This window comes from Equus asinus, chromosome 21, assembly GCF_041296235.1.
Source record: "Equus asinus isolate D_3611 breed Donkey chromosome 21, EquAss-T2T_v2, whole genome shotgun sequence".
Taxonomy (NCBI): Eukaryota; Metazoa; Chordata; class Mammalia; order Perissodactyla; family Equidae; genus Equus; species Equus asinus.
Window position 1 is genome coordinate 42,113,474 of NC_091810.1, and position 24,618 is coordinate 42,138,091.

The 24,618-nt window shown below is 36.2% G+C and overlaps 1 protein-coding gene across 50 annotated transcripts in view; it reads right to left on the minus strand.

Annotated features, from left to right (window-relative positions):
* The window catches only part of SLMAP (sarcolemma associated protein), a 159,551-nt gene that overhangs the window by 15,218 nt on the left and 119,715 nt on the right, over positions 1-24,618 (minus strand). For 28 of the 50 annotated variants that reach the window (XM_070493229.1, XM_070493232.1, XM_070493216.1 and 25 more), the window contains 5 exons: positions 20,481-20,540; positions 14,255-14,335; positions 13,968-14,027; positions 2,299-2,421; positions 917-991 (listed from right to left, as the gene is read on the minus strand). In XM_070493229.1, the coding sequence (XP_070349330.1) occupies positions 917-991; positions 2,299-2,421; positions 13,968-14,027; positions 14,255-14,335; positions 20,481-20,540 (399 nt within the window). Of the gene's footprint in view, positions 1-916; positions 992-2,298; positions 2,422-13,967; positions 14,028-14,254; positions 14,336-20,413; positions 20,541-24,618 lie in introns of those variants that run through there. The other 22 variants (XM_070493246.1, XM_070493247.1, XM_070493240.1 and 19 more) reach the window with 4 other exon arrangements.

The following is a 24,618-nucleotide window of genomic DNA, read 5'->3' on the forward strand; positions in this document are numbered from 1 at the left end:
AACCTACACCAGATATTCTAATTTGACCATAATAAAATTAAAAATTTTAAATAATTCAAATGTCCCACTCAAAAATAAGAAAATAAAACCCCCAAATTGGTTTTTTTCTCTGGGATATTTTAGGGCAAATATCATAGGTCTCATACAATGACTTCCCATTTCTTATGAACTGAGATTGCCTGTCTATTTAATTTCTTCTCACCCTATGTCTCAAACTAATATTTTAAAATAACATTGGTTCCCTGTTTGACAATGCAGGCAAATTAATTTTGCTTTAGGAATTTTACAATGGCATGGGAACGAAAGACCTCCCCTGGGGTATCTCAAGACTACAGCCTCAGAGTACCAGGAGCTCTGGTTAAGAAAACCCTTGACATGCAGGGAGGGGTCGTTCTGGTCATTTCTGTCATGACCCTGTGATAGTCCACACAAAGAGACAGCAAAACAGTGGGTATGAAGAGAAGCCTTCACCAATGAAGGCAGTGCGGGGACCATTATTCTATTCCATGTGGTATATCATTTTTGTTGCAATGTAGGTGTGTTAGGAGCATTAGAAATAATGCCACCAACAAGCTAAAAGTGCTGATGCACAGAGCAGCTCAAACTGGTTTCCTGTCTGAAGGCCCTGTTTGTACTAATTCACTACATAATCCAGAAAGTGAGTCTTACCAAATCTGTGTCTTCACCCGTGATCATCCCACTCCAAGTGTCTACTATTGGAGTACTTGGGAACCTTCCCTTGTAGCTTCTTTAAAAAAAAAAACAAAACCACCAAGAGCCTAGTTATAGTCTCAGATTCTAGGGAAGAACCAAAGCCATGAAAAGAAAAATGGGACTCCTCTGCACTCTTACTTTCCATTCCTTAGGAATCACTACAAACAATAACAATCCCAAATAGCCTTGGGGTGTTCCATACCTTGAAGAACCTGTATTTGTTTAGTGGATTCCTCAACTTGATTTCGATAGGCTTTTCTTTCTTCTTCCAAAAGAGCTACAAGTGAAAGACAGAATATCTAATTTTGTGAGTTAATGAAAATGTTCAGAATTGAGCAGCTGGAAATTTCTAAGAAATTCTCTCCCAAAGTTTATTGACAGAAACAAAAGTTAGGCAGTAAGTATTATCAGTATGAGCAATTAGATTGTTTAAAGATTTTTAGGAGCACAAACAGTAAGTAATAAATCTATTTAATTAAGTAGTGGAGTTTTCTAGACCTTGTATCACCAAGATATTATGTGCTATTCTTTACATGAGAAGGATCCTTGATAGTCGTTAATCAGCACTCAGAGCTTAAATTTAAAAAACAGACCTAAAATCCTCATGTTTACGACTAAGCACATAGTAAGTACCCACTAACCGGAAGTTCCCAGTTCCCCTTGGGATATGAATCTTCCTCCTGGTCAGGAAGGCTGTCTTAGAGAACATGAAGACTCCATAGGTCATTCACTTTCTCCTCGTTCTAAGACTTTCTAAGGTACTAATTGACTACAACTAGGTAGTTACTGTGAATGATATGGAAACGTAAACTCTAAGGAATAACACAGAATCCACTGGCCTATGACACTATAGATAAGTGAGCTACTAGAAAAGAAAGTGGTTGGGACATTAGAAGATTCTATACCTTAACCTTGCCTGGTTCCTTCCATTTATTGAAGAATATACTATAAAATCATAGGGAATATAAATTTCCCTTATCTTATACTGAGTAGTTAGCATTAGGTGTAACTAAAACTTAGAAATGTATATACAGTATGTTTTTCCTTTTGTTGTCTTAATATGTAATTAACTACTAAGATCTTTAATTAATACAGGTCTTTTTTATTTATTTATTTTGAGGAAGATTAGCCCTGAGCTAACATCTGCCGCCAATCCTCCTCTTTTTGCTGAGGAAGACTGGCCCTGAGCTAACATCGTGCCCATCTTTCTCTACTTATATGTGGGATGCCTACCACAGCATGGCTTGCCAAGCGGTGCCATGTCCACACCCGGGATCCAAACTGGTGAACCCCAGGCCACCAAAGTGGAACGTGCGCACTTAACTGCTGCGCCACCAGGCCGGCCCAATACAGGTCTTTCTTGATCACATCAACAATGGGAAGGAAGTAGGGCAACCGTAACTCTTTATTCATCTGAAGCATAAGTTCAGACAGGTTAAATCAATGTCCCAAGGTCACATATCTAATAACAAAATTGTGGATCTGGAACAGAATACCATGCTTCTGGACGCCAAGTTTGGGGCCACTCAGTTATATCATGTTGTCTTCACATTCCCTAAAGAATCAAAGTAATCTTGATCTCACCTTGAAGTTCAAAGCATTTTTGTTTACTTGCTCTAGCTAGCTCCTGGGCTTCAATCAATTCCTTGCGAAGATGCTGAATTTCTTGTTTTGCCTCAATTTCTGACTGTGCACCCTGCAAGTCATCTGACAAAAATATGTTTATTTTAAAAGCAAGAGTTAGTATCACACCACAATCTCTACAACCAAAGATTAGCAATCTCTTTCATGTTTAGACATGCATAGTTAAACAACACAGGACAACTGAGTTAAATAAACTTTAGAAGCAAATTATATTAAGCATTTTAGTCATTTTACCCTGGAGAAAGAACACAGGTACAGTTAAATATATATTAGTAATTCATGGCAATGGTACTATAAAATACATATTATTATACACTAAGTTAAATATTTCACTCATGTAGAGCTTATGTAAGGTTTGAAATTCAGTAAGATGGGCATAATGCTATTCTTCTTTATCAATTTTGAAATTTCTTCATAACAAGTCAGAAAAATTTCACTTGGAACTTAACTGGAAATGGAAAAACAGAAATAAACTTTTCTTTAGGAGAAAGTATTTTAGCATGATTTCTCCAGTTGTGAAATACAAAATAAAAATTAGGCTGAAAGTTCCACTGTGCTCACTTTGTCATCACTGTTTCCCCAACACTACACACGTATAACAAATGAATATTCGCTGAATTATTAGATGATGGTTTTTATCAAAATAAATTCAATCCAGCATTACATCTCAAATATGCCACCTCCCCTAACCTCTGCCCATTCTAGTCACTCTGTTCATCTTTCATTGTATTAAAACTTTCTGCTACTGAACACTGCTTGAAATAAATATATCATCAGGTGGGCCATATTCTTATAGTAGATTCTATTTGACTATTACTTTGGCTTACAAGTAGCTCAGGCATAACAACTTTAATCCATCAAAAAAAAGCTAAAACTAAAATTTCACAGTACTATCACAGTACGTCACACACATATTTTCATATTCATAGATTATACCCTACTTTTCTGTCAAAAATTTTCACTCTGGGTTCATCTATTCTAATCAACCTATCAATTCTTCCTTCAAATGGCCTCTGGGTAAGGGGAGAGGCACGTAGAGAGATTTTCCAGTGACAGGAACACTCGCACAGCAACTACAAAACTTCTCTTTCAACCCTGCACATTGGAGTCTGCAAAGGTCCTAGCAACCCATCTTTGGATTTGTCATTACGTAGGACAGTGTCCATATTTTTAAGAGTAGTTAGGAGGGAAGTATCATGATCCTTATATATATATATATTTTTTTTTTTTTTTTGAGGAAGATTAGCCCTGAGCTAACTACTGCCAATCCTCCTCTTTTTGCTGAAGAAGACTGGCCCTGAACTAACATCCATGCCCATCTTCCTCTACTTTATATGTGGGACGCCTACCACGGCATGGCTTTTGCCAAGCTGTGCCACGTCTGCACCCGGGATCCGAACTGGCGAACCCCAGGCCGCCAAGAAGCGGAACGTGCGAACTTAACTGCTGCGCCACTGGGCCAGCCCCCCTATATCTTATTTTCAAGTGGTTTAGCAAAAAATATCTACATGACATCCTTCAATAGATATTTTCCTAGTTGCATGCTAGCATTTTTTTAACCTTAGCATTTTTGACATTTTGGGATGAAAAATTCTTTGTTCTGGGGGCTGTCCTGTGAATTGTGGGTGTTTAACAGTTTCCCTGGTCTCTGTTCACTAGATGCCAGTAGCACTCCCTCTGAGTTGTAACAACCAAAAATGTTTCCATATATTGCCAAATGTCCCTGGGGGTGTAAAATTACTCCATGTTGAGAACTACTGTTCTATGTTAATAATTTGATGAGCAAGAAAAAACAAATCTACACATAGGCTTCTTTTCCATAGAAGCATTGGTTAGTAACTCTGAAACTACTTTTTCTGTATTCTAAAAATGATCAAATAAATAAACATATTGTAGATAAAGGAAGCCAGGTTTCTCACTGTCGGAGAAGAGAATAACAGACATGGAAATAGGGAAGATAGAATTAATCCTGTGGTGTAGGTTATGAATTAGAGTGTGAACTCTAATAGATTTCGATGTATGGAAAAATACAGATGTAGAAATAAATATAGATATGTGAGACTGCATATATATACATTCAAGTATGTACAGGTGTATGTATTTACATATAGTCACGCATCGCTTAAGGATGGGGGATACATTCTGAGAAACGCATCGTTACGTGATTTTGTTGTTGTGTGAACATCATAGAGCGTACTCACACAAACCTAGATGATATAACCTATTACACACCTAGGCTATATGGTACTACTCTTAATGGGACCACTGTTGTATATGTGGTCCATTGTTGACTGAAACATCATCATGCAGTGCACGACTGTACATCTATTTCTTAACTTTGTTCACTGAGTAGGCCTAGAAGCAATAAACACACCAAATACTCAGATCTTGGTTTCTAAATACCATTCCCCACTAAAAAGAACTAGGGCTCTTTGGAGAAATAGCTGATTTCAGGGCTAAGGCCAGGAAAGTACAAGATGAACAGAGAACATCTTTTATGTCATAAAATCAGAAAGGGCTCAAAAAATGATTGGGTCACATCAAAAAAGACATGAGGGGCTCCCACTGGCCAAACACAGTACAATTTGAGTATCAAAATAAATAATCATAGTGATAGATTATAAACCACTGAATAGAAACATGAATCCATGAATTCATACTGATACAGAAAAAGGAAGGGAGGGAGGGAGACAGGAGATGAGAAAACTCTTCCTTATAGAAGCCCAGCTAACGTAGAAGGAATGAGAAAATTATGAAATCACAATTTGGCAACTATTATAGTAATAATCGATTCAGGCAAGAATCATTAGTAGATGCTAAAACTAAGTAGATAAAAGTCTGAGGAGTAACAGCATATATTTATATAAAGTTAATATCACCAGTGACAGAATAATTCAATGTGAGGCGCCTTCTGATATGGTGCCCAATATTATTTCTGTTATATTCCTGCCCAAAATGCATAGTCTGAATCTAACCATGATGAAACATGAGATATATCCAAACTGAGGGACATTTTACAAAATACCTGTGCTCTTCAAAAATGTCAATGTCATGAAACACAAAGAAAAGTGAGGAACTGTTCCAGGTTAGGGGAGATTAAAGAGACATGACAACTGAACGTAAGTTACAATTCAGCATTTTCTTTTGTTATAAAGGACATTAGTGAGACAACTGACAAAATCTGAATAAGGTCTGTGGATTTGATAATAGTAATGTATTAATGTTAATTTTCTAATTTTGAGAATTGTACAGTGGTTATATAAGAGAAACAGAAAATACATACTGAAGTATTTAGGAGTAAAGGTTATCATGTCTACAACTTACTCTCAATGGTTCATGGAGAGAGAGCCAGGGGAAGGAGCAGAGAGAAGAAGACAGATAAATCAAATTTGGTAAAACGTTAAGAGCAAACGGGGTGAAACGTTAACATTTGGAGACTTTGGATAAAGAGTACATGGGATTCTTTGTCCTATTTTTGCAACTTTTCTATAAGTCTGAAATTATAGTAAAATAAAAAGTTAGAAATTTTTTCTACCTATATACACATACAAATACAGAAAATATGGCAAAATACAACTGTTAAATCCAGGTGGTGGGCCCATATGGGTGTTTTCAGTACTCTTCAACTTTTCTTGGGTTTGAAATTTTTCATAACTAAAAAAGGTCTCTTGAGATTATCAATCCTAATGCCACAATCTTAGAACAAGCCTCAATCATTTCTGCCCAAATTGTTGTCCTTAACCTATCTTGCTCTTCTGCATTCTATCTTGCACTGTGATACTAGAGCAATTCTCTCAGTTAGACTAAGAACCTACATTGAATCCCTATTATATAAATCCAGACATCTTTGACTTTTAACGTTCTCCACAATCCAGTCATTACTTATTTTCCATCACTCACTATTATACTCTATACACTATTATACCTACTAGTCTCCTCAGTAGCTCCGCTCATGACTACTGTCCTCACTTAAACTTGCTCATGCCATTCTCCTTTACTCCTCCAAACCCGCCCATCCTTTAAAGCCCAGGTTCAAGCCTCTGCATCAAACCTCCTGACTGCATCTAACTCTCAGCACGCAGTGGTCTCTTTTGTCTGATTTCTAGAGCTTGACAGTAAAACCCAAGCAAGCAGGAAGCCCTTTCAAGTTCCCTAATATTCAATAGCATTTAGTTTCATATTTAAAAGGAGTATGAACCCATATAGACACATAGGATTTTGGAAGAGACCTTTAAGATCAAGTAAGTACTCCTTTCATTTGAGAGAGGAGGAAATAAACGTCCAGAGATCTGAAAAAGCTTACACATCTGGGAAGTGGTGGAGATAGGATTGGAATTCTGACTCTAGCTCAATTGTCTTTCTCATAAATCATGGTACCTTCTTAGTTATATCATAGCATTAAGTGGCATGCTTTCCTAACAACCAAGTCTTTTTTTCTTCTCCAGAAATAAGAGGATTCCTATCATTGTTTTTCTTTTTAGTAACAAATGTTAAACACATGTACGTTTCACACTTATGTTCCATGTTATATGGAACATACTATTTTCCATACTATTTTCCAAATAATACAATACTAGACATACAGTAGGCACTTAACTATCTGATTAACATACAAGGTAACCAAAGATTTGCATCTAACCGTGTAGATTTTTGAAATAAACAATAATTGTAAATGAATTAATCCAACAACTAAAAAGCTGTTTTATTTTGAGGAAGGGGATCCTTTTATAAATGAAGAATCATATGTAATCTATCTCAAAGGTCTATTAAAACAGATAATTCTTGTCTGCAGCAGAACAATTCCCTTCATCAGTGATGTTGTAAAACAAAACTAATTCTTGCTTTTCAAACTAAAAATAATAGAACAATTTTTATGTTAAGTAATTATGTTTCAGGAGACAGACTAATCTAGGCAATAATGAGTTTGGCTAACACAGGAATCTACTATTTGCAAATTAGTTCTTTGTGCCACATAATGAACAGGATCAGCATTTTAATTAGAGCTAATAAAGACTCCATGTTTCAAATAATGTAAACATATAAACTCTACACAGTGTTTGATTATAGAAGGATACTGACCAAAAATCTTTACAAATTAAGTTTAATATAATAAACACAAATGACTATATTCAAACTAATCAAGTAGTGTGCAGATACTCTTTTCAGAAAACGAAGTATCAATTTTTTATCAAAGATGAATGAGCAAATCTTTTTGTGCTAAGGTTGATCAAGGCCTCATTGTATTTCATATGGTTGTGTGGGAAAATGAATTATTAGTTTATTATAGCTTAGGTTCACTCTCATGGTGCCTCACTTTTGTCATGGAAACGGACTTTTTGTATCAATTTACCTCACAATCTTGTGAAGTCTTGTTATGAGTATTGATGGAAGTGTTTAGATGAAGATAAATGAAAGTCTTACTGAACCAAATCCATTTTATTTACATATGCAAGTCAAATGGATATTTTTTTAGGAACTATCATGAGGTGGAAAGATTAATAGAATCAGTTTTCCCCTTAACACAGATGGCGTAGCTTTAGAACTGCCTGGTGTACAGTCTGGGACAGGGGCCAGCTTTTCTCAGATTAAGGCTAAATGTTGTAAAGAGATCCATACCACACAAGAATCCACTAAATGAACCAGCCCTGGCACAAAGAATACCTACGTGATATCTTAAATTAAATTTGGTGTCACTATTTCTTCAGAAGAGTGACTAGAGATATAACTTAAATTTTGACCTTTGCTCTAAACATGGTTGAGATACTCTGAACCACTTGGTAAAGGGCCAAATCAAAGCATTTCTTCCCAAGTTCTATTTCATCTGTGCATGTTTGTTGAAGGCTGATATAGCCACAATATGTGTTACCTCATCAACTGACAGAAGTTAGCTGGCCGAGGCAGCTGGCCAGGTGGGTGCATCCTCTTTCCACTACTATCACTCCTCCCTTTGGAAGGTCTGGTAGTTGCAGGCTTGGTTGATAAGAACAACCTTCACAATGGAGAAAGACTATTTTTCTGTCATGGGTATGTGCAGTCATGTGAGATAGTTCTAGGTGGCAACCTAACTATGAATTTAACTTCAGACGCAGCCTCTTACTGTCAATTTTCACCCCTTTGCCATTCTTTCTGACCAGCTGGGTTCCTTCTTGACAACTGGATCTTTTGTTGGCTCCTTTGTCCTCCCTATTGTTCTTTTCTTTCTCTATAAATTCCCCTGCTATCATGGTCCAGCCCTACGCAAAGAATTCCCAAACACCGTTACTGCCTTCTGTCTGATCAAGTCTTATCTTTCATCATATTCGCCCCACACAGTCTGTGCTCCACCACACTTGTGTTCTTGTACACTTTACTCCTGACAGATATTATTCTTACTTTAAACATTATTCCTATATTTAAATGTTAGTACTATTTTAAAGAAATGCATGGCTCCCTTTTCCTTGTTGGCATACTCTCACTTATCTTTAACCACCTCATTCGGGAAGCCATCTTGACTACTGCTCCACTCCACCCCTGCCCTTAGCCAGGAAGTTAGCTGTGCCCTTCAAAGTTACCACCACACCTATTAAAACACTTATTAACACTGTCAACATATTTCTTTCCTCCATAAGACTGAAGCATCCTCATGTGTCTTCTCTCTCTATCTCCCAGGTCAATAAAGGTCTCAGAAATAAATGAAAATGACTTTCTACTTCTAGTTTCTGTCTTGTACTTCCAACTGCATCTCTAGTTCCTAGTGTGACAATACAAAACTGGGACACCTTTGAATGTGAAAGGAAGCAATTTTAATAATTGGGAAAACAGGCATAAATGGTTTCAGGCAAACCAGAACCTATGGTCACCCTTCCTGCTCAACATGTGCCTCACCAGCACATCTCTTCTTCCAGAAATAAATATTTCTGTTAATGACACCACCATCCTTTCAGTCACTCAGGGTCAAACGTTGGAATTATATCTGACTTCCATCTCTCTCTCTTTCAGTTTCTCAGGCCTATGGACAAGATCACCAAAGGAGAGATGATAGAGTAAGACAGGAACAGGGCCCCAAATTGGATTTTGTTCTTCTGTTTAAATTTCCACAGCACTCATCCTCGTTCAGCCTCTCAATGATTACCTAAGCCTCCTAACTGATTGCCTTACCTCCAGCCTTTAACTACTCCAATTCATTCAACAAATCTCCCAAAAGTACAGATCTGATCATATCATTTCTGTGCTCAGAAGTCTCTGAATGCTGCCAAATAATCACCCCAACTTATAGAAAAACACTCAAGTGATTATGTGAATAAACTTTAATTATACTTGTCAAACGCAACCCATATTATCTAGCTTGTGGTTTTTAATATTTTAAAATTAAAATATTTCCTTTGTCTGAGAAGGTCTCTGAATCTTCTCATAAACCTACTCATTCAAAAAATCTATCTATCTATATCTATATAATCTCTAAAAGAACTAAAACCAAAAAAATAAATAACTGTAACACTAGTACCACATTGAAAATAATGAGCAATTCCTTAATATCAAGTGTCCAGTCAATATGAAAATTTTCTCATCTGAAATTTCTTTTACAGTTGAATTGCTTGAATGAAGAGCCAAACAAGGTTCACACATTGCATATGGCTGAAACATCTTTTAAATCTCTTTTAATTTGTAGGATCCCCCATCCTTTCCTTTTTTCTCCCAAATCTTGCAATTTACTTGAAGAAACTGGGTCGTGTCCTATAGAATTTTCCACATTCTGGATTTTGCTATTATATCCCCACCAATCATTTAGAATATGTCCCTAGTTCTTTACATATCCTGCAAGTTGGCAGTTGGATCTAGAATCTTGACCAGATTCAGGTTCAGTTTTTTGCCACTGCATATGTCATATGTGGTATGACACACTTTAAAGGTCACATCAAATGATACTTTTTTCATGAAGCTCAGGTTGCCTTTCTTCCCCTTCTTCCAAGATAAACAAAAAGAAACCAAAAATCTGGACATTCTTTCTCCTTTCTTTGACTCCTAATGGGAACAACCATCAAGAAGCAGCTTATCATCTATCCCTCTCCTATCACCAATTTGACTAGAAACTCCTCAAACCCCAAGGACAGTCTTATCAGTCTTTGAAATCACCAGAGTCCCTGGCATAGTTCCCCAAATAGAGCACATCTGCATTAGAAACTACTTGGACTGAATTCCAGTTTTCTTTTTACCTTATCTGGAACACGTCTGCAAGCATATAGAAAACTGTGATTTGAGCTACATCCTTATTTCTGTTCAAAAGTAGCATAAATTGATTGAAAATAATTAATATTTCAGGATAAATGTATCATTGCCATCATCATTTTATTTATATCTCATGGTGAATGTTTGACCTACTTTAGATTATTCTCTTAATCCGACATGACTAACATGAAGGGTAGCACACTATAATTTGAAATAAAGATTGGCTGTTTTTTAAAAGAGAAAGAATAAAATTTGAAACTAATGGTTCAAGAGTCAGGAATAGGGTTCAATGAGGAAAATAAAGGGGCTATTTTCTACAGCTCTCAAGGTTAACACTGTGGTCTAACAACTTGTACTCTTCGTTTAAGAGAAAAATTTTGTCAGCCTACTGAACCTAATTATACAGATTACAAAATACAACTACACATAATCAAGCATAACTCAAATGTTTCTATGTGCCAGGCAATACATTATTTTTAAGAATTTATACAACTCTTACAAAAGAAAAACAATGGATTAAATAACCACTTAGGGCCATGGTGACCGTTTCTTAGAGACTTCTAAAATACGCCTGCTTCTAATGGGTGATTTTTCTTTATATCTAATCATTGACTGACTATTGACAGTCTGTTCTTAAAATCAAGGTGCAAAACCTTTCAAGAGGTGTTGATAAAGATATGATATCATTAACAAAAGTTGGCAATCATACAGAAATGTGAAGAAAGTTTTGGGGTTCTGTTTTTGCTTTTGTCACCTTAATTTAAAGCAAGGTTAGGGAAACTGATTCATCTTCACTGGCACCCCAAGCAATTACTAGCAGCATTTATACACCCACCCTCCTTCCACATGCACCTTGTATTTTCAAATGTCTTTCTTTCCCACATCTTTCCCTTTTATTCCCTTTTCCTTGAGACTGATTTCCCAGCCTATATCGTGGGCACTTTCACAGACAAAATTTAGCTTTCCTGTGGTACTCAAGGATTAAAAAAACTTTACCCCCTGACATCTGGCAAAGTAAACAAACAAATAAATACATTATCATTTGGAAAACATCCACCACCAACAACTGCTTTTCCCTAAAAGATAAAGTAGGAAATGCTTTTTTGAAACCACAATCTTATTCAATTAATGAAAAGTTACCCTTTAACAGATAGTTCTGCTTTTATCAATCACTATCATCATTATTATTAACAGCGCCTTCATTATGGTGCTTAACATGTTACGTTCCCAATACCCTGGTAAGTGATCTACAGGCATTATTTCATTTAATCTTCACAATAACCCTATGAAGTCATTTTTCTCCAATGTGACAAATGAAAAAACTGAAGCACATAAGGGTTAAGCAATTTGCCCAAGGTCTTATCACAAATGCAAGCCAGAGCTGGGATTGAACCCAGAGCTCTTTGACTCTTAGTTTCTTGGTTAGAGTGTGTTCCTTTCCTAATGCTCTTGTGGTTTTATAACTTTGATGTAAGAGGTCTATTATTAATTTATTGAATAAATATCTGAATTTTACTGAACATCTGGCATTGTGGTAGGCAATGGGATAAAAATAAAAATCTAAAACAGACATAAAATCACAAAAGCACTAGTAACAGTTGAAGATAATTAACACAATCATAAATACTACTTATAAATCAATCTGAACTTGGGTGCTAAAAAGATTTCTGGGAGATTTCTATAATAAAAAAAGCCATAAGAACAGCTACTTTTGTATGACAGGTGTTCATTACTCATTCACCTCCCCTCTTATTTCTCTATGTTCCCACAAAGGTCCAGATAACGACATTTTTTTCAGTATCAGCAACAACATTTCATACAGTAACAGTATTGCGTTTCTGAGAAGAATCAGAAATGCTCCAAGATAAGCTTTCTGGACTGTGCGAATATTAACTTAGATTTATTATTATGACACTAGAAAAAAGCACGCCTCCTCAACACCAATGGTCATCTGAGAAGAGCGCAGATCACCAACAGTGCTAGAAATTACGATCATACTTAAAGACAGGTTGGCAATTGGTTGCCTGGGCCAGTATTCCTCAGGGCTTCCCTTGGTAATAGAGCTCAATCAAAGGTGGTTCAAAGAGCCACATGAGCTTCAGTATCTGTGGGGAAGAAAAGAGAAGGCCAGGATGCCCAGAACAAGGAACGCTAAGAGAATCTGGGTAATCTCTTTGGTAACCACCCCCTATCCCTATCATTGTACCACTAGGCCAGCAGCAGAGTCATGTAGGGTAAAACTAAGTCTTCCTTATATAATCCAAGGCTCAGGATCTGGACTAGAAGATCTCTTAATAGTCCAGCCAGAAGCACTGGAATTTCTATACAGAGAAAGTTCCACAGGCTGCTTTCGCTGCCGATTCGAGAGAGCTGCCTGGTGTTAGTCCACTGTTACCAACATGTTTAACCCACTGGGCTGAACTTATATGTCAACTTTTCTGTGTGCAATAAGGCAATATAAAAAAGACTAAAAGGTGACAACCACAGATTTATCAATAAGTCACCTCAAGGTACTTTATTTTAAAAACACTTTTATAAATGCTGATTTATTTCCTACCCATTTCATTCTAAACAATATCAAGAAATAAATGTACTTCTTACCTAGAAGTGAGACAAGTGAAAGAGTTTATTATATGCACTGCTTATCTTAGCCCCACCCAAAATTTCTAAAAGAGCATCCTAAGAACCTAGGGACATTTATTGGAGGATAGGGAGGACCAGAAAATGAGGAAATTTAAACTGCTACCATATGGTAACAGAGCAAACAGGTGGTTCTTTCAAGAAAGTTAATGATTTTACCTTTTTCTTTTCTTTTTTCTTTTTTTGAGGAAGATTAGCCCTGAGCTAACTGCTGCCAATCCTACTCTTTTTGCTGAGGAAGAATGGCCCTGAGCTAACATCCATGCCCATCCTCCTCCACTTTATATGTGGGACGCCTACAACAGCATGGCGTGCCAAGTGGTGCCATGTCCGCATCCAGGATCCGAACCGGTGAACCCCGGGCCGCTAAGCAGAACATGAGAACTTAACCGCTGCGCCACCGGGCCAGCCCTACCTTTTTCTAATTTATGTTATAAGTGTTAGTAAGTTTCTATCAGAGACATGAAGGTAAACACAAAAAAACCACAGCTGCATTTCATATGCAGAATATCACTCGCAGTTTCGCCTTTCATAACCTTGATAGATCCCAATTTTATAATTTCAACTTTTTGTTTGAAGCACTGGCACCAAAACTAACATTTTAAATTTTAGTTCCTGCTACCTTACAGGACCTGTTATACAATAAAAATATACAAAAAAGTTAACCTTTCAACTAAAACTTAAAACTTCACATAATACATGGAATTGAAAAGGATGAATCTGATGCCCTGGTTTAAAACGTCATAAAAACATGTTAAAAGTACCTTTTAATAGGGACACTTTAGCAAGAGGTTCATTTAGGTCTTGCTCATCCATTTGGGCGTCTACAGAGAGGGGAAAAAAGACAATTACAAACAGTAATGAGCTCTATCAGCAAGCTATCATTATCAAAATAAGTAACTGAAATTTATACAGCTATTGATAAATGGAAGCATTGTTTTTTCCCAAAACACAAACTTTGAAATCTCCACTCACATTAACCTGCATACCTAAACTCCTCTATTGGTAACAATAACATCTGTAGATTTGTAAACATTAGGTTAAAACTCACCTGTAGTGTCGTCACTACTTTTTTCCTTGCTTGGACTCAGAGTATCTGATAAATCAGATTCCTTTGCTCTTGCCTGGTTTTCTACCAAGAAAAAAAAAAAAGTAGAATCCCATTATAATTAAATAGCTTATATCAATAAAACTGCTTCAGGCTATGCGTGCTCTAAATCTACTGGTATGCAAAATACTTTTAAAATTAACTGAAGTCACTGAAATCTCTTACTTCTGTACCACTCTAGTCCAAAATGGAATGCTGGCTATTACACGTAGCTCATATTAAATTATAATGTGGATTGGTGTCTGCTGTGCAGAGGGCTGGGGCTTTTGTTCAAGGTTGTCCACTGGCCAACTGGAAACAAAAACGAAGCAAGCTTTGCTAAAGTATTCAGAGAAATGCAACAAATATAGCAAAATTCCCAAGGCCATGGGGACATTGTATGAAGATGATAAAAGCAAACGGCTCTATTATATAAAAACACAAGTTAGGTTGCCTTAGTAATATTTATACTCATAATAAAATTCTAAAAAAAAAAAAATCACAATTATTTGTTATAAAAGTAACAGTTAAAACAAGAAAATCACCAGCTTTTTATATCTAAAGAAAATATAATGATACCTGAACTACATTGAGAAAAACTTAAAATAAAAAAAGTTTTGAAATTATTTGCAAGTAGTGTGCTGCTTGATCCAATAAAAGATATTCTAGGGCTAGTTTGCAATGAATTGCTCTCAAAAATATTAACTATAAGTCCAATAATTTATTCAAGATGACTGACTATTAATTAGGCCCTGTATACTATCGCATGCATTAGGATAGCATTTACAGAGATGGCCATTTCGCTCACCATAATCCTACAGCACTTCCCCGTTTCTCCATAAGGCCTCAGCCAAGCTTCACATCCCAGAATTTAGCCATAATCTGGTCCCTGCATTAATTCCCACAGGAGCTCTGTTTCAGTCAGGTCAGCCTCTTTACAGGGCTGAGGCATGCCAGCTCATGATGGCCTGCAATTCTTTGCTTGAGTTTACATTTCCCTAAATTCAACGACCATTCTCTCTACTTGGCCTATTCATTCCGTAAGAGAGAGCGTAAGCCCCATCACCTCTAAGGAAGTCTTCACTTCTTCAGCATGCAGCTCCTTTTAATTGCATCTTCTCTGAGTCTTGTGTTTTAGCAATTAATCATGATCTTTTTTTTATCATTCTGTGTGTCTATATATCTTATTTCCTTAGTGAGATTATAAATTCACTAAGCATATGATTTTTTACAATGCTATGCACTTGATTGTACTGTTTGTGGTAATTTGTATGAAAAATGTAAATAGGCATATCCACTTCTAGTACTTTTTCTAAGGAAACAATAGACTATTTATAGTACATATAAGGATGTTCATTGCAACATTCTTCATTATGGAATGGAAAATATTCAAGATATATTCACTACTATTAAGTAAAAATAAAGTCTGTTAAAGAACAGTATGTATAATATGACCCCATTTATTTATTTTTTGAGGAAGATTAGCCCTGAGCTAACTGCTCTCAGTCCTCCTCTTTTTGCTGAGGAGGACTGGCCCTGAGCTAACATCTGTGCCCATCTTCCTCTACTTTACATGTGGGACGCCAGCCACATGCCAAGCAGTGTGTAGGTCTGCACCCGGGATCCAAACTGGTGAACCCCGGGCCGCCGAAGCAGAATGTGCGCAGTTAACCACTGCGCCACTGGGCTGGCTCCATGACCCCATTTAGATTGAAAGTAGTTATACATTTAGCTATGAATTTTTAGTTATATTATTTATTCAAGTCTAGAAGGATCTCAAACAGAGTTACCAATGGTCTTTTTTGGAGGTAGGGACATGGCGGACATTTACTTTCTAACTTCACACAGTCATACATTATTTGAAAAACTATAGTGAATATAATTATATTATAATCAACTGTGTTATAAACAACTAAATCAAGAGATATTTTTCATTTTGAAAGTAATCAGAAAGATATCTAAAACCATTACCGTCACCAATATTTAGTACAATATTAAAATATACATTCTTATGGCTATTCCATATAAGAACACCCCTATAATTTGTAGCTTAACTTATGAAACAGGTGATGGATTACAAGAAGGCTTTTGCTTCTTTTCTCACTGCCATTTCTAGCCGAAGGCCAACTGCTGAAGAGACAGGGAGCTTAGATTAGAAGTGAAGTCACTGACCACAGAGGCCCATGGGAATCCAATCTATGACCTCTGGTGCACTGATAGGGTGCGTAATCAGACATTTCTGAATGTTGTAGTTTTGATCACAAAGTTACAGTCTCAAATAAGGCATGCTAATACATCTAATCTATATATAGATAGAAAAACAACCACTCTGGGGGAATGGAAAAGAAAACAGAAAAATGACTCTCTTCTGATTTTAATATTCTGGGCAATTTTATGATCAAGATATTGAAGTAAACCAAGAGGAATATACTTTCAAAAGTATTCTTCTGGCTTAGAAGGAACTTTTACTTTATATTTAGAGTATTGGCCAGGAAGGTAAAACTGCCATAAAGGTGGGACCAAATCTTCCATTAAGATCCTACCAGAATATAAACTTCATGAGGGCAAGGATTTTTGTCTGTTTTGTTAACTGCTATATCCTCATTGCACAGAACAGTGCATAGTATATAGTAGGTGCTCCAAAAAAAGGATGACTGAAGGTACAAATTTACTTTGCATAAGAAGGCAAGATTTTAGCAAGTCAAGACATGATCCATCATTATTGTGTCCTGATACTACAGTTCCTATATCAGGGCAAACAAAATCTATTCAAGAATGAAACACAGGACACAACAAATGAGTGGTAGAGTATCTATTTTTCAAAATATCTATTCTTCAGTTAGAAGCAGCACCCAACTTTCTAGTATTAAAAAGTCATTACTGGGGCCAGCCCAGTGGTGCAGCAGTTAAGTGCACACGTTCTGCTTCGGCGGCCCGGGGTTCACCAGTTTGGATCCCAGTGCAGACCTACACACTGCTTGGCATGTGGCTGGCGTCCCACATGTAAAGTAGAGGAAGATGGGCACAGATGTTAGCTCAGGGCCAGTCTTCCTCAGCAAAAAAGGGGAGGATTGGCAGCAGATGTTGGCTCAGGGTTAATCATCCTCAAAAAAGAAAAAAAAATGTCATCACTGGTTGATTCTCTCTGCAGTACTTAATCATTAAGATACACACCAATAGTATATAAATGGAAATGGAAGAATAGCTAGATTATCATTATGAATAATTTACTGTGCTTTGCATATGACAATTATTATTGTAGGTAATATTTATTAGGCTTATACTATATAAAAACTACCATCCTGAAGATTATAAATGCTAAAGTCAGGTTGACTGAATTTAAATCTTAATTTCACCACTTAACAGCTCTGTAATTTGCTATAAGACACAACTTTTCTTTGCCTCAGTTTCCTCATCTGTAAAGATGAGGGATAATAATGACCTTAACAAGGTTGTTGTGAGGGCTCAATGAAAGAATACGCACATAGATTGCTGCCTGGCGCATAACTAAGTCTTCAAAAATATGAGGATTATACTTTTTAATTGGTCTTATTTTACAAATAAAGGAAATGAGGTTCTCAGAGATAAATTAATTTGGGTACCAACATCAATATTAAACTGTTCCCAAACTGAGAAATCTACAACAAGGTGACTATTTTCACTGTATCTTTGAGTAGACAGAATGATGGACAGGCAAAACAAACATACTGGCCATAGACCATTTCTTACACCACTGGAAGCACTACTTGCAAAGAAAGCAAGGTTAAAAATCAAGAAAGGAAAGGAGAACTAACACTGGTTGAACGCCAGAATGTTGCTTCCTGCTTCATAAGCAATATTTCACTAAATTCCCACAAAACCCTGCAAGTTAAATATTGTCAATCCCATTCTACAAATGAAGAAATAGGTTTAAAGAGCTAAAGTAGAGGCCGGCCCTGTGGCTGAGTGGTTAAGTTCACATGCTCCACTTCAGCGGCCCAGGGTTTCGCCAGTTCGGATCCTGGGCACGGGCATGGCACCGCTTATCAGGCCATGCTAGGGTGGTGCCCCACGTGCCACAACTGGAAGGACCCACAACTAAAAATACACAACTATGTACCAGGGGGCTTTGGGGAGAAAAAGGAAAAAATAAAATTGTTAAAAAAAAAAAAAGAACTAAAGTAAGTTGCCTGAGGGCACATAGCTAGTTGGTGGTAGAATCTGGAGTAGAAAACAACTGTTTTCTTTCTACTTCCACCCCTAAAGCTATTGTAAACATATAATGACTGCAAGTTGAATTAGGGCTTTAACAGAAAGCATATGCAATCTATGATCACATTTTGCATTAGGTGAAATATCTGAAGGAAATACTAAGATTTGTAATAGCTAGTAATCAGCAATTTCTAGTAATATTTTCAACGCAGAAAATTCTATCAAAAACATGACCAACGAAAGCATTTAAAAAAATAAGACAATTCAGCCAAATCCAAAAGAAAATATTTTATAGCCCGATATAAAGCACTTAAAATGTAACTTATTTCAGCCATGTAGTTTGTTACAAGGTTTAGTGTACTACTGCATGTTAACTGTGAGAAGTGCTAGTAAAATTGTAGTGCTAGTAAAGGTTCCAGTTGACTGCCGATAGAAAAATCTCTGGGTATATAAAACTTCTATCTGGATTATCATTCTTAAAGGACGTATTTACCTGCATGGACTTACTTGCTATAATTTACTTAATAAATGCCCTTATTATTGGACACAAGTTTTCCTCATTTTGCTTTTAAAACAACACTGAAACAAACACACTTGCATATGTGTCCAGTTTGTTCCTTAAGATAAAAACCCAGAAGTGGAATTGCTGGATCAAAAAAGCATGTTCTTTAAAGCTTTCAATACATATTTTATAGCTAGGTTTCAAAAGGACATCAGTAAGATTGCACAAATCTTTTTTAATAATGACATCACATAATTCGAAGCAAATATATTCTAATTCAAAATGTATTAAATCGAAATACTAACACACTTTAATTAAAGAAGCACTGATTTTGTTTTCTAAGGTTCCACTTCTATTTCAAAGTGTTGGCTATTCAACAAACTAATCTGAATAGGTCTTCAGGTGGTGAGGTAAAAGCTATTTTAAAGTCTGTTCTCATCTCACTTTAGTAAGATGAAATAAATTGCCATATGTACTAAAAATAGTTCACTGTTCTGAAACTCAACGCCTGTTTGCCAGAACAATATTAGTGATGCATAGTCTACGCATTCTTTCCCCAAATATGGCATCTGCCGTGCACAAAATTCAGAAAGGAAGCCCCAGATATTTGAAATAACACTATCCTTTTAAATATTTTTAAAAGCCAAATGGATCTAGTTACTTTCATAAAACAGAATGTGCTGAAGCAGAGTATTCCAAACTTCTTTCACTCATTTTTTTAATTGACCAAAATGATTGTGAATCTAGTTTTAAATTTTACACTGGTATGTTCTGATCAAAGTCCTAGAATGATAATGAGCATATCCCACCAAATTTATTTGCCCAATTTCCCTATACATAAAAGTGACCTGATAATATGATGTTTTAAAACCCACTTTTCTTCTCTAAATCTAACAATTGTAGCAGAAAAGAATTAATAAACTACTTCACACAATTATAGGACTCCATGATAAAATATAAGAAGATTCTACATTATCACTTTGGTTTAAATCAAATTGAGATGCCAAGAATTAAGAAAATATTAAATATCATAAGAAATGTTAAAGGTACGATAACCACAAAAATGGAATTGTAAGCATTTTTCACCTGTTGTTTCAAAAAAGATTTACATTGTGTTTGATTAAAATTTTGACATCAAAGCTGAAAATAATGCTGGAAGTGAGACAGAGAGATCATAACAAATCTTTAATACACAAAGAAACTCATTCTAAGCATTTAAAAACACACACATCTATACTCATTTAAAGAGAAACTTTCCAGTTAAGATATCCTCCTTAAAACAAAACTCCAACTACTTTATATTATTATCTGATACTGTTACTGGATTGCCATTTTGTGAGCTATAAGAAATAAACTGATGAAATAAAATACTATGAATAGTATTTAGAGAGAGAAAATAAAATACTATGACCTTGGAAAAGTACACTAACCTTCATTATCCAAAAGAGCTGTCAAAACCCACAGGAAAATCCCACAGAAAACCCACAGAAAACGAACCTTTTGAAAGCTTTGTTTCTTCTACCACTTTGGTTAGATGACCCTCGACGATCAGCCTCTCTGCCAAAGAAAATAAACATTACTATCCAAGCCCAAACCGAGTAGCATTTCCCTGAGCGAGGCAGTGTAACACATTCCATGACCAAATTTAAAGATGATAACATTACTCCCATGACTAGGCTTCAACAAAAACTTGAACCTGAAAGAGGAACTAAGAGAATTCGCACTATAATAGAGCAATCAGGTTAGGGGGTAGGGACACAATTTGCCTTTTATTTTCATTAGTTTTCATGTTATTTAAAAAGCCTAGATCTTTTTGAAAAGGACTCAGAATGAACAAAGCAAGCAACTCTTTCAAAATCAAGGATATTAAGTAATAATAATATTAAGTAATGATAATAAAGGAATTATGAGAAGCTATTTTATTTAAATAAAGTAATACAAATTATATCAATAGCATACTTTTCCCTATTGATACAAGTCAGCCTATATGACGTGTTTCAGTAAAATGAATCATTTTAGAAGAACTAATTATTTAAATAAATTTAAAATATTTTTGTTTTGTTTTATGGGGGATTATCTGTAAATGTCTAATGTAGCTTCTTTATAATTTATTTAAAGTCAGATTTCCATATTCTGTATTTCACTGAGGAAGATAACACATCTATTCTGTATATCCCCTTATTTAATCCTGTATGTCAGTTAGTCTCCTTCAATTTACACTTTTGCGGTACATGAAATAATTTCTCTTTCACTCTGCCACCTACTGCAACCTGGTCTACACCCACCACTCAACCACTGAAGCTGCTCCAAGATCACTATAACCTCCTATCTGCCAAAGCCCATGGCTCCTTTTAATACTTTTCATTTCATATAGGATTTTTGCAGTATGTGGCGCTGTTTCCCCCTCACTCCTTAAAAACAACTTTTTTTAAGTCAAAGTAATAGATTCAATTTTAAAAGCCATTAGTCTTACAAGATGTACAATGTGAGCTGTCCTATTCATCCTCTGTCCTACTCCACTCCATTCCTGAAATTCAATTCCTGGAAGCGACAACTTTTAATTTTTAGCCATTTCTTCTGGTATTTGCATTTATATCTCTAAATAATATATTGCTATTTGTCTATTTTTCCATTTTAGACATTATTTACTGACAATCTCTTATAGATGATTAAGCTCTCAAATCTTACTATCATCCTCACAAGAGTTACATTTGAGACATCTATAATCAGTATTTATATTACGACCATTATTTATATCTGGGTCATATAATATGCTATGATTACATTTCTCATGTACAACATTTAGAATTTTTGGAGCTTAAAACGTCTTGTTTTGTTTTGCTAGTGTTTTATATATCTATCTCAAAGAGCCGAAGTTCTCACAGAACTATAAAACTCTCAATATTAACATATCAAACATATCAGGTAATCTATCACATTATATATCCCTGTCCCTCCCTCCCCCCAGCCCTTTAATCTTCCTGATCCAGTGTGGACTATATCCTGTGCAAAATCCTTTGCCCCCAGATTCCAAATCTTCCTTTTCCTGTTCTATTCCCTTGTTTTAGAGTAACATATCCTCTGAGAATTTCCTGAAAAGGAGTGGATAGAAGGCAAACGCTTTGTGACTTTTGTTCCTCTGAAAACGTTAGTGTTCTATCCTCACATTTGACGAATGCTCTGACTAGATACACAATTCTATAAAAAATAATTTTCCTTCAGAATTTTGAAAGCATTGTTCTACTGTCTTCTAGCTTCAAACTAGAAGGTAATGCCAGTCTGAGTCCTGCTCCTCAGCATGCACAGTAGAGACTTCTTGTGCTCAGCAATGGCTGGTTTGCCTATCCTGTTTGGGCACCTGGGAGGACTGGACGTTCCAACTCCCTAGGCACTGGGGAAAGTCTATATGACTGGTTCTAGCCACAGCCAAAGCATTCAAGAGAGAGCAGGAGTCTTCTATACTTCTCTCTTCCCCTACTCTAGCAACCAAGTGTTGACATGGCAACACCATAGGATGGTAAAGCCTCCATTAGCCTAGATCCATAAATAACATGGTGGAACAGTGTTCTCCCTCACCAAGGACATGTACCATGAGAGAAAAATAAGTGTTTGTTAAATGAAGCCACTAAAATTTCAGGGTTATTTATTGCTACACTATAATTGAGTTTATTATGACTATTACAGTATGAGAGCCTTTGTTTCTCTCTGGCCATTTTCAGAATTTTCTCTTTATTCTTGGTGTCCTTAAATTTCATATACTTCAGTACATGATCTCTTATTTTTTTGCTGAGGAAGATTCACCTGAGCTAACATCCATGCCAATCTTCCTCTATTTTGTATACAGGTCGCCACCACAGCATGGCCACCAATAAGTTCCGCACACAGGAACCAAACCCAGGGTGCTGAAGTGGAACACACCAAACTTAACCACTAGGCCACAGGGTTGGACCCATGGTCTTTTTTTTCACCTGAGGTTAAATTCACATACCATAAAACAATCATTTTAAAGTGAACAATTCAGGGGCATTTAGTACATTCACAATGTTATGCAACCACCACCTCTATCTAGTTCCAAAATATTTTCATCACTCTAAAAGGAAACCTCATGCTCACTAAGAATTTACTTCCCATCCTGCCTTCTCAGTCCCAGCCATCACTTGTCTGGTTTCTGTCACTGTGAATTCCTACACTGGATATTTCATCCAGTATAGTGGATATGTGACTTTTTGCGTCTAGCTTAGTGTGTGGTCTTTTAAAATACATTGTATTGAGCATTCAGTGCATGACATCACATAATTCGAATTCTGGGGAATTATCTTGTATTCTATTTCACTGATAAATTCTCTTTTCTCACTTCTTTTCTTCTTCTACTCTCTCCTTTCTCGCGCTTAAGAAATCTTCTTATTTAGACGCTAGATCTCCAGGATCAATTCTCTAATTTTCTTAAATTTGCCCTCCTTTCTTCCTTAAAGAAACAAATTTAAAAAAACCTCTTGTCTTTTTTATTATATCTTCTGCAATGTTTCCTCTATTTTCTCTTCTAATCCTTCTGATTTTTTTTTTTAGTGTAAAAGGAAAAGTTTATTGTGCTAAATATCTTTATTAAAATTTTTTATTTTATTGAGGTCATAATAGTTTACAACACTGTGAAATTTCAGTTGTACATTATTATTTGTCAGTCAACATATATACGTGCCCCTTTACCCCTTATGCCCACCTGCCAACTCCCTTGCCCTCTGTTAACAACTCATTTGCTCCCTTTGTCCATGTATTTGTTTATCTTCCACATATGAGTGAAATCACACGGTGTTTGTCTTTGTCTGGCTTATTTCGCTTAAAACAATGTCCTCAAGGGCCACACATGTTGTTGCAAATGGGACGATTTTGTCTGTTTTATGGCTGAATAGTATTCCTATATATCACATCTTCTTTATCCATTCATCAGTCAATGGGCACTTGGGTTGCTTCCATGTCATGGCTGTTGTGAATAATGCTAGAATGAACATGGGAGTGCATAAGTCTCTGAATTGCTTATTTCAAATTCTTTGGATAAATAGCCAGTAGTGAGATAGCTGGGTCATATGGTATTTGTACTTTTATTTTTATTTTTATTTTTTTTTGAGGAAGATTAGCCCTGAGCTAACATCTGTGCCCATCTTCCTCTATTTTATATGTGGGACACCTGCCACAGCATGGCTTGATAAGCAGTACATAGGTCTGACCCTGGGATCCAAAGCAGCAAACCCCGGGCCAATGAATTGGAGTGTGCAAACTTAACCATTACACCAACAGGCTGGCCCCTCTATTTTTAATTTTTTGAGAAATCTCCATCCGGTTTTTAATAATGGTCGCACCAGTTTGCATTCCCAACATCAGTGTGTGAGGGTTCTGTTTTCTCCACATTCTTCCCAACACTTGTTGGTTTTGTCTTAGTAATTATAGCCAATCCAACAGGTGTAAGGTGATATCTCATTGTAGTTCTGATTTGCATTTCCCTAATGATTAGTGATGTTGAACATCTTTTCATGTGCCTATTGGCCATCTGTGTATCTTCTTTGGAAAAATGTCTATTCATATCCTCTGCCCATTTTTTGATCGGGTTTTTTTGTTGTTGTTGAGTTGTATGAATTCTTTA